General features: G+C 59.2%; 2 protein-coding genes across 2 annotated transcripts; one reads left to right on the plus strand and one right to left on the minus strand.

The window, feature by feature from the left end:
* Positions 1-5,761: 5,761 nt before the first annotated feature.
* EsH8_II_000847 (chromatin-binding protein CTF4) lies at positions 5,762-8,407 on the minus strand (the record flags this gene model as incomplete). The annotated part of the gene is made up of 2 exons (XM_083264145.1): positions 5,762-6,445; positions 6,536-8,407. 2 exons carry the CDS (start codon positions 8,405-8,407, stop codon positions 5,762-5,764), a joined length of 2,556 nt encoding a protein of 851 aa, XP_083121467.1.
* A 604-nt stretch (positions 8,408-9,011) lies between these two features.
* On the plus strand, positions 9,012-10,415 carry EsH8_II_000848 (WD40-repeat-containing domain protein; the record flags this gene model as incomplete). Its single annotated transcript, XM_083264146.1, has 3 exons — positions 9,012-9,049; positions 9,117-9,285; positions 9,408-10,415. 3 exons carry the CDS (start codon positions 9,012-9,014, stop codon positions 10,413-10,415), a joined length of 1,215 nt encoding a protein of 404 aa, XP_083121468.1.
* Between the last annotated feature and the right edge of the window lie 471 nt (positions 10,416-10,886).

The raw sequence follows: 10,886 nt of genomic DNA on the forward strand, positions 1-10,886 counted from the left end.
AACCGAGGTACTCGAGAGCAATGCGACGGCCGTCTGGGCCAAACTCCTCATGCACCCCAGATAAGATTTGGCCCGGTGCTTGGGAAACCCGCCCGCGGGGAACCCTAGGGCCGCCGGGGGATGGACCGTCGACTTGACGGTTTCTTAGCAGCATTTTCCCCTATTCAACCGCCGGCCGGAGCCGGGCACCGGGCCTCATGACATCACAGCGGTGGTCCAGGCGTTGTGTAGTACGTGTCCGCCCGTAAAATGGAGCTCAACGCTTGGTTCCTCACACCTTCTTCAACTGCATAGTAAGCCGCATTGCTAGCTGGTATCCGCCTTGGTCGTCTCCCTACGCGAAGAAACAAAGGATATGTACGCCAGTGGATGTTGCCGCCGGTCTGTTCCCCCTACCTTTTGCCGCCCGAGGTCCAGGCACTCACTATACCTGGGAACTGTATCTCATTTGATAGAGGCAAGGAGAGTGGAGGTTTGGAGAGACACCATCTTGCTCACCTGCTTAGTATAGTACACCGAGGTACTTTCCTAAAGTGGTATGATAATAGTTAGCACTTTCCTTACCTTACCTTACATTACTTTACCTTACACCGTCGTCGTGATAGTGCGTGGCTTTCGTGCTGCGTATCCCCCCTCCTTTCTTTCCGGCTTCATGTGGCCGCCTCCCGTCCCAGTGCCCGCTCACCCTCTCGGCCATCCCTCTCCATTCCCCTCCGCCCCCGGGTTGCGTCTGTCCTTGAGCATCCCCCCCCCCAATCCCGAGTCTTACCTTAATCTCACATCTAATCCAGCTCGCACACATGCACGCCTACGTTCCGTCCAATACCAGCATTTGACTCCCGGCACACCACGATGCCAAATGCACATCACGTCCACGTACCCCCCTACCCTATCGAGCCTCTCTCCACTCTAAAATCCGTGCTTTGCTTCCTTATTCCGTCCATCTCTCACCATCTCCTCGTTTCTCTTACATGCTGTCTCAGTCATGCAGCTCAAGATCTCTCTCCAATCGCCCGGACCGGCAACCCAAGCGATTGCCACCTACCACCCCCTACTAGTGCCTCTCGACCAACCCCCGACTCTCAGATTCTCAGTTACGGCCGCGAGCGAGGGGGGGGGGGGGGGGGGGGGGGGTGGGCGGTATCAGGTCTCGGGAGAGTCAAATGGCATGTATACATGCTCTTCACCACCTCGGGCAAACAACGCAGCAGGTAAGGCAAGGAGGGTACCTTATGCTTGCTGCCCCTGACCATCCTCTGATCATTCTTCCTGCCTGCTCCAGCACTTACCGGTAAGTCCCGCTGCCGACAAGCTTAGAGAAGATGGCCCGGTCTGTTTTGGTCATATCACGTCTGTGTATTCCCGACACGGGCGAGACGATAAGCGAAGCTAGGGGAAACGGCATCTCGAGCCAACGGGCTCCAAGCTCCCCATCGAGCCTAGTAACCAAGAAACCGCCCGACGCCTCAGGCACCCCCCGCTCCCGCGCAAGCAGATAATTGACATGCCATCCAGGAGTTGCACTGTTCCCCAAGAATGGCGTCGAATCTCGATCGACGGTGGCTGTTGTGTGGAGGATCCTGGAAGCCGACTGGCCAGCGTAGAGGCTACTCGCTTCGCTTCGAGCCTGTGCCCTGTGGCACGGCGAACCGTCCAGCAAGTGGCTTGTGGTTTGGAAGTCCCATCAAAACCCTACATGGAGGTCTCGAAAACGCAGGAGCTTCGGAGCGGCTTTTGCGCAAGCCTCCGCTTCCTGTGTCTTACCGTGGCGTGATATCGGTCTCTGCCACTCGCCAATTACGACCGCCTCCCCCCCTCCCCCCAGTGATCTTATAGCAAGGTTCGAGCTAGCGATGCTTGTGGGAGCTAACGCAGGACCACCACCGTGAGTATGAGGAATCACTGAGGATTCTGACCGGCCAGACGGGGCGCTTCTGTTTCAACGGCTTCGCTTCTTCGCGATGATATCCACAATCCTCACGAGAGTGGTTAGGACAGAGACGATCAAGGCATTTATATCCATCCCACCGCCCTGGGAAGTGGCCGTGTGTCCGAGGCCTCGTTAACGACCGGACCCATTGAATAGGCGTGCAATGGCCACCACCTCGCCCTGGGGACGCGCACAGAGACTCGCGACCTGGCAGTTTGGTACGACGGGCAGAGAGCAGCAGCGCAATGCCCCCAAGTGGAGCCTCGCGATGCGGAGCGATATCTGCGCTGGGGGATCAAATGAGTCGGGATAGTGGATCATGGCAGTTGTCAATGAATCAGGGGCGGCATGCGGAAGCGCAACATCGACGTGCACCTGGGAAATGTGCACTACCTACACTGCCGACGACCCCTGTGCCCTTCTCGGAGGGTCTTCTCGAACCCTTAAAGTTATGTTGAGAAGGGTTAGAGGGTTGACATGCAGAAGAGTGAGGGAGGGGAGGAAGTCTGTCTTTGGACGCGCACGCCTTGCTTGCCAGGATTGGCCATGATCGACGGCTGCACTCTACAAAAAAAACACCATTTGGTGGCTGTCGCTTCGAACGGTTCGCGTAGGGGAAAACTTTGATGCCCAGAGCCAGCCCAGAGACGTATCCTCGATTTCCCTAGCTTCTCTCTGCGAAATAGCCGACCTTGTTCTCTGCGCGTTGGTTTCTGTTGTCCTTGCCCCGTTTCAGGAATCCCACTGGCCATTGCGCTGCGAAATGTAAAGGGGCAGCTGGCGACTATGGACCGGGCCGGAAAGAGCCAACCTCGCTAAACCAAGGGACAAAGCGTCAAGCGGGAGCCCTGAATTTCCTCAGGGATCCCTGCCCCTGTCGGAATTAAGACGACGACATATGCCCTGTCAGGCTCGGGGGGCATGCTGTCAAAAGCTCTTTCCAAACACGGCGCGTTGCTTTCCTCCACACCCATACGTAGGGCGGATGGCAGGCATCCACACTTTTTTAAACGACGACGAGCATATCCGTATTACATGCATGCCCACTCGAATACACACGCGTTCTAGAAGCGAGCATCGCCGCGGCGGTCCATCATTGGGACACTGGGAATCAAGAACCTTCAACGATGCACACGACAAGGAGCCTCCCCTACGGCACGCCTTGCATTCTCATCAGAACCACCACAACTGGGGCCGCTAACACTGCCTCGCGCGAAGCAGCAAGAAGAATAGATAATTTCACATGCTCAAGCCTGGCTTCGACCAAGTCCGGACCATCTCCCCCGATGCTCGCCTCAAAGCATGTTGGCCAGACGCCTTTTCGCTTGTGACAGCAACCTATGACGGCCGTCCAGTCGGTTCTTGGCACGTCCCTTGCGCGCTCAGCTAAAAAGGGCAAGGTTTAGGGTGGGATTGTCAGCCCAGAAGCATCGACCTCCCATCTTGCTCGCACCCTATCCGTAAAGACACCAGCCACATTGACAACCTCACAATCGCAAGCACCTCCGGGGGAAGGATGGGTTCACGAGCGTCATTCTCGGGACACTCCCACTCACCCACGGAGTGCTGCTCTGCTACACAGCCGGCCAGCCCCGTCACATTTCCCGGACCATTCGCATCCACCCGAACCAAGAAATTGACTTCTTCCAAAACGAAGGAGGTTGTGGATGGCGGCCTGAGCGAACGAACCGCAGTCCCAACGTTTCAGCAGAACCACTCTGGCCTTGCAGCGGCTACGGAGGCACGCTGGCCAACACGCAATCAGCATCTCCAGCGACGGGCTGCAACAGACTGCCGTCGGATCGCACACCACACCGTTGCAGATCCGACAAAGACGTGCAATGGCATTCCCACACTGCCATGTACTGGCTGGTCTTATAGACCACTCCGCTTTCGATGTAACGCGCCCCGGCCCCGGCGAACTCTGTCTGCAGTGAACGTTCTGTCTGAAGAGTGTTGGAGATGTAACGTCAACGCTCATCTCGCGGTGGACCAACATTCTAGAAGCTCGGTTTCCCCAAATGGCCACTGGGTGCATGTTCTTTGCCATGGTTGTGCCCGGGCCTCCTGGCTCCTTTTTCGTATCTTTTTCGTTTGGCCATGAACTATTCTTCCATCCCTCTCCAATGCATGTGCATTTCTTGGCATCGCGCCGGGTGTATGGCGCCGGCCTTGCGGTGCAAGCCCGGGCGTTAGCGGTCGAGCCGTTGAACGACACATCCGATTGCAGGAGCAGTAGAGCTCACGACCGAGATCCATGCCGTTGTTGGATTGGACTCAAGTTCCTGATTACACCATGTCGCAGATCGGATACAGTTGCTCACACTCTACTTGGCAGGTCCGCGGAGAAGCAGCGGCTCAAGCCCGCGGTGGCGGCTTGCAGTAAGGTAGCGTACGAGTAGTGGCGACTTGCCCGGAAATGTACCTCTTGGTGCGCGGCAAAAATCTTGCCCTCCACGAACCGCCATAACCCATAACACCTGCCTTTTGCGGGGGATTTTATTATTATCAATAAGATAAGAATAACAAAGTGCTGCTGCAAGGCACCAAACTCCAATCCTTGTTGTTGTTAAGATGGCCAAAAAACCTGGGGCCTGCCCCTTACGTGCCCCTTCCAGCCCGTTTTCCCGGTTTGCAACCAACGTTGGCGAGAATCCGGTTGGGTTTTCCGGGGGGAAAGGGGCCGTGGGCACGGCGCGAGGGCATGGTCAGGGGCAAACGAACCTTTGTTGGTGCCATTCCGGGCCATCTCGAACCTAATCGACAAGGAGACGAGACCCATGGTGCCCTCTGCATATGTTTGGAAGGGCCATTAATGCCGCCCCCCCTCCCCCTCCTCTCCGGTCGACGACTTCTTCGTTACAACCTCGAGTTGACGTCGAACACACCGATCTCTCTCTTCTTCTTCTTCTCTCTCTTACCCCCCCTTCAAAAGACCCAGGACAGGGCATCAGGGGAAAGGGAAAGGGGTTGCAATGAATCGCTATGGTGTCCCTTGTCCGTCCGGGGACCAACTTACTTTCTGACGGAGGAACGTCGGATCCGGTGCTGTCGTCGTTGTCGTTGTGTGAATGTGTGCGTTTCGTCTCATGCACCCCGTCCGGGTCCGGTATTATGCCGTCGACCACCGGGAACCAAAAAGGGCCCCTCCTCTTCGGGGAGGGGTGGAAGGAAAAACAGGTACGACCTGGGAATTCCACTGCCTGCCGTGCGGCCAGGCCACACACCATCTGTCGCAAGGCCCGTCGGAAGGCCCGCGATGGATGGATGCCATGGACGGTAGCTAGTTACTAGGGTAGCTCTCTGCGGTCGTGCTTCCAAGGCCCCCTTGCCCCCCCTTTTCCTTGTTTCGTGGGTGGGCGATCCTCAGTCGCATGGAATCGTAGATGGTCCGCGACAACACACACACAAACTCTCTCACGACGACCCGAAGCATCTACCACTCGCGGCCGGCAATGGACCCTGCGTAGTCAAAAGACGTCCTTCCTGACATTATTCGTTCTGTTGGCCGCGCAGGCGGGCGCGGGCCAATCTTGTATAAAACACGGGCAAGAAACATATGACAACGACGAAGACGACGGCCCAGACTCCCCCAGCGCCCAATAGCTAGTCATTAAATGCGCGCGCCCAAGACACGATAAACCGCGGACCACATGTGTCGCCCTATCATGTCATCATCCAAACACCCTTTTTCCTTTACAGTGACGGGAAGACCCCCATTCTAGCAAACCCATGAAACCCAATTCCCGGCAGGCGAGCTACGGGGGATTCCCTCCCCCCCCCCCTGACATATTTTATTGAATTGGGGGAGGGGGGTGTGGACGGAAAACCCTAATAGTCGCCGTCGTCGACGTCCATACCGCTAGCCCTCCGCTCGCCAACCTCGCGGATCTTGTCTCCCAGGATTGACCGCCCGTACCGCTCCGCAACCTTGCCTGCCGCCTCGATCATTCGGCCCGTCCGATCACGCATCAGGCCCACCAACTCGAGCGCGCGCATGCCCCGCTCCTCGCCCTCGCGGCACTCGATGGCCAGCATCTGGAGCAGCGTCTTGTCCAGGTCGAGCTCGAGACGCGCCAGGCCGGTCCGCTGTGAGTGCGTGGCGTCGGTGTGGTCGATGAGGTCGCGCAGCTGGGCGGCGTGGATGCCGGACAGCAGCAGCTTCTGCTCCAGCTTGCGCGACTCGCGGCGGCCCTCGTCGTCGTCGTCGTTCTCCTGCTGCTCTTCAGAGCTCGCGTCCGGCGCCGGGGCCGGCGCCGAGGTAAGGGGCACGGAGAAGTCGAATTCGGAAAGCAGCGGCCGCGGGAAATAGGGGTATTGGTCCCCACCCTTGAGGATGATGCAGTGGAACTTGTTGTCGGCAACCGCGATGGGCCAGTAGGTTTCCGTCTTTCTTCCCGACGCCAGACGCGGGAGAAGCTTTGTGTCAAGGAGGGGCACCCAGCAAGCGCGCGAGGGCTTCCGCCAGTGGAGCAGCGTCAGCAGCGTGCCGGTCGAGTCATATATGCAAGGATCCTGAGTCGGGGCTTGTCAGCATATACGTACTATCTCCGAATAGAAAACAGGAAAGGCTGCAACAGGGGGGAGGAGGGGTGTTGGACTCACGCCGACGTCCGAGAAGAAGACGCTTTGCAACGTCGCGCCATCGGGTAGCGCGACGGTGTCTTCGTTTTGACAGATCTCATCTCGCTTGATGTTCTCGATTGTGTACAGGAGGCGGGCGTTGCCGTCGGCGCCGACGGCGCCGTTGCCCATCGTTATGACATAGTCGCGCCAACTAGCGCAAGTGACCATGGGGGTGCTCTTGGGTCGGTAGACCCGGTATGGGACGCCAAAGAGTGTGTAGATGCGCACGTAGTTGGCGGTAGTGGTGACGGTGATGAAGGACTCGCTCAGCGACATGGCGACGACGGCCTCGCCTTTGGGCAGCTCCGTCCGCCAGTCGGTCCGCTGCGTCCACGTCTCGTGCGGCCGGTAGAAGATGGTTGCGGGGGTGTCGTCGCGGGGCGGGCATGAGAACAAGGCGCCGTGCTCCGTCAGGCAGGCCTTGTCGTAGAGGAAGGTGTCTGTGAAGTGCAGGTCGCGGTGGAACTCGTGGTCGTAGAACTCCACCGTCACAGTGTTGTGGCCATCTTGGTCGACCGTCCAGACGACGCCAATCAGGTTCAAGCACAAATACTTGCGGTTCCCGCGCCAGGGCGTCGAGCCGGGTTGGAAGGCCTCGTGAAACGTCGGCTCGAGCAGGCGGCGCTTGTTTGCGCGGCCGCCGTCGTCCACGCCGTCGTGGGCCCTCTTCGTCCCTGTCGCGTAGCCCGCACCGTCGTCGTCGACAACAAAGTCGTCCCCGTCGTCGTAGCCGTCTTCGCCGTTGAGGAACGAGTCGAGGCTTCCCAGAGAGTCGCGCCGCGGCCGGCTCGGGATCGCGGCCTTCGCGCCGTTGGCATCTGGTCTCCTGGCGTTGTTGGAGGCCTCGGCCAGGGGGTCGTGGATGAACGGGGCCGGCTGGCGGGGTAGCTGCAGGAAGCTGGCAAACTGCTCCGAGATGAGGTTCGGGTAGATGTAGACCTCGCCGTCCGAGGTCGTGAAGGACAGCAGGTTGTCCTTGGGATGCCACGCAATGTCCATGACGTTGCTGTAGTCAAACTTTTGAATCACGCTCTGTGTCTTGGTCTCCCAGACTAGGAGCTTCCCGTCCTTGCCTGCTGTCGCTAGCATGGCGCCGTTGGGCGACCACGCCAGCGCCGTAATCCCGCCCAGATGGCCGTTGGCGAACGTCCGCTGCTTCTCCCAGTCGTTCTTGGACACGACCTGTACGTCGTGCATGGGCGTCGCCACGGCAAAGGCGCGCCCGTCCGGGTGCCACGCGATCTTGGCCGAGGTCTCGGCATCCGAGTCCATGGGCCCGATGACGCCGTCCACCTTGCGGATCAGCTCCGGCTGCTCTGCCGTCATAGAGTAGACGTAGATGACGCCGTCGGTGCACGCCAGCGCGAGGAGGCCACCCTTGGGGTCGAAAGCCAGGTGCTTCGTCGGGCGGCCGTGATCTTTGAGTGTGCGGATGCGGGAGTTGTCCTGGGTGTCGACGACTTTGACCGTCAGCTCGTCGCTGGCGACGGCGCACCATTTCGCGTCCGGCGACAAGGCGACGTCGCGGACGGGGAGGGATGTGCGTGTGATGAAGCGTTCGAAGGAGGTGTTTTCGACCGAGTAGACGCTGACGGTGCCGTCCTCGGAGCCGACGACAAAGAAGTCGTCGTTGCTCCCCGCGGCGGGGCCAGCGGCGGCGACGGCGCAGTTTTGCTCGGGGCAGTCGTCAATGTTGTACGGCTCGCCATCGTGGTGGGTGCGGTAGAGGCGGATCGTGTTGTTGGAGCCGACGGTGACGAGGCGGGCGCCCGAGGGTGTGTAGGCGAGGCGGGTTGTGCCTGTTGTGTGCGCTGGCCTCGGCCGCGGTTTGGGGGCGAGGGAGGAGGCCATTGTTCTGGAAAGTGTGAGGGGAGGGGGTATCAATTCGTGGTCATGGGAGGATTGAAGCTCTCCAGGAAGATGAGAGGGTTTTCGAATTGCAGGGGTGTCGCCAAGGGAGGCTATTGAATCGTCGAAGCGGCTCGGATGTTGGAGATGCGCTTTCAGAAGGTGGTGGTGGTGATGATGGGATGGAGGCACTCTGGGAAAGTCGCGTCCGAACGCGTCACGAATTCAATTAAAGCGACTTTTTTGACAGGCACTTTACACTACGTTTGTCGGAGACGCGCGCGACAGGGGTCGTCTGTCACCCCACCAAGTACGTACTTCCTGCAGCTGCATTTCGGTGGAGGACGTCTGGCGCCAGCTGGGAGATTGTGTCGTCGTTCACAGAAATACATCGCAGGCATCGGAATTGATGAGAAATACAGGTTGCGAGTGAAAGTGGGCGGCCTGAACAACGCCCAGAACAGGCAGCAACGTTTGAACACCATTCATTCCCATCGTTTCATTATATAGAAGATTGTCTTTGGCGGCATTCTCGCTCCATAAACCCCTCAGTTGAGTTCACAAAAATAGCACGCCATTCAGCACAGCACGAAAGTGAGATATCAAGATGGAGTCATCCAACCAAGAGAACTTTTTCGAGACGGAGTAAGCATCAAGCCGCACAGCCGACCTTAATGTTGCCATGGCGAAATGGGCGCTGACGGGGACTCAGCACGCAGCAGGCGAAGCGCAAGCAGCGCGCCAACAAGGAGGGGAACACCTTTGGCAACCCGCTCCGCATGACCTCCAAGATCCTGGCCGTCATCCTGGACCCAAAGAAGCCGCACAACTCCGTATTCACGGCCGAGTCCGGCGGCAGGGTGTGTCGTGTCGACACTGAGGTACGACTACTCATTCCATTTCGCCCTCCAACCCTCCCTGTCACCATCCTCCTCCCCCCTCCTGCTCACTGAGCAATTTACTTTTATCTGAAAAAGGGGCAGGGGAGCTTACGAACAATCAGACGCGAACCATCTCAGCAAAATACACAGGCCCCTCTGTCCCCGTAACATGTCTCGCGACAGGCGGCGCCTCCAACGGCACCATCTTCGCGGGTAGCTGGGACAAGACGGTCTGGTCGTGGGACATTGCCACCCGGAGACCGGGGCGCCGGTACGACGGCCACTCGGACTTCGTCAAGGCCGTCGTCTGCGGCCGGCTGGGCGACAAGAACGTCCTCATCAGCGGCGGCGCGGACAAGAAGATCATCGTCTGGGACGTCGAGGCCGGGCGGAAGCTGCACACCCTCCAGGACCCGACGACGACCATGATGTCGCTACAGTCCCTAGCCGTGGACCCCGTGCTCAGCACGGCCGACGAGATCGTGCTCGTCAGCGCGAGCAGCGACCCGCACATCCGGCGGTGGCGCATCACGCTCGACGGCTACTCGCAGCTCGCCGTGGACGCCCCGGGCCCGGAGAAGAAGGCCGAGGAGAAGCTCACGATCCAGGAGCACGAGACGAGCGTGTACAAGGTCCTCTTCGACATCACCGGCGACGAGGTCGACCTCTGGACCGCCAGCGCCGACGGCACGGCCAAGTGCCTCCTTCGCGAGAAGGGCTTCGCAGCGGAGGACGTCTTCGAGCACGGCGACTTCGTGCGCGCCATCGCGCTCTCCGAGAACTGGGTCGTCACGGCGGGCATGAGCCAGGACATCAAGGTCTGGGACCGGACGTCGGGGAAGCTGTTCTGCGCCATTGACGCCCACTTTGACGAGATCACCGAGCTCGTCATCCTGCGGGATCCCGCGGGGAGGGCGGCGGGCGACGTCCTGTGCAGTGCCGGCATCGACTGCACGCTGCGCACCTGGCCGCTTGACAGGAAGGGGTTGGACGGGGCCGTGGAGGAGATCCGGGCCGCGGCGCTGGCCGTGGACGGCCAGGAGGCGAAGAAGGAGGACGAGACCAAAGAGGGCCTGATGACGGCCGATGAGGAGGCGGAGCTGGCCGCGCTAATGGAGGATGACGATTAGCGAAGTCATGGCGAGTTGCAGGAGGCCATAGTGGCACTTTACGAATGACATCTTGGACCTGTCACTATACACCGTGAAATTAGGGCTGTCCACCCGGCCGACTTTTAGGGGTCGGAAGGCTACAATAACAGGACGTCTTTAATCAAACGTCACCGATACACTCAAAGTATGTACGGTTGGAAGGCCGAAAAGGGTTGGGCTTCTGTTTTGCCTGCTCCTCTACGCCCTCACATCTTGCGCGACGGGATTCGAAGCCCTGCTTTCGAGCGAGTGCCCCTGTTTAGAGAATCCCAGTGCCTCTCTGTTGTCACATCGATATAATTGCTTTGCTGTAACCAATTCGTCCACACCGGTTGCGCCGGGCTGGTGATTGAACCGATGCTGCCGCCGGGGGGACGGGCAGGGCTTCCACCTCGGCGTCAGCGAGATTGTGATTTCCGTTCCCCTGTGAACATGCGGGATGGCAAAAGC

The sequence above is a fragment of the Colletotrichum jinshuiense genome, chromosome 2 (assembly GCF_051148585.1).
Source record: "Colletotrichum jinshuiense chromosome 2, complete sequence".
In the NCBI taxonomy this organism is placed as follows: domain Eukaryota; kingdom Fungi; phylum Ascomycota; class Sordariomycetes; order Glomerellales; family Glomerellaceae; genus Colletotrichum; species Colletotrichum jinshuiense.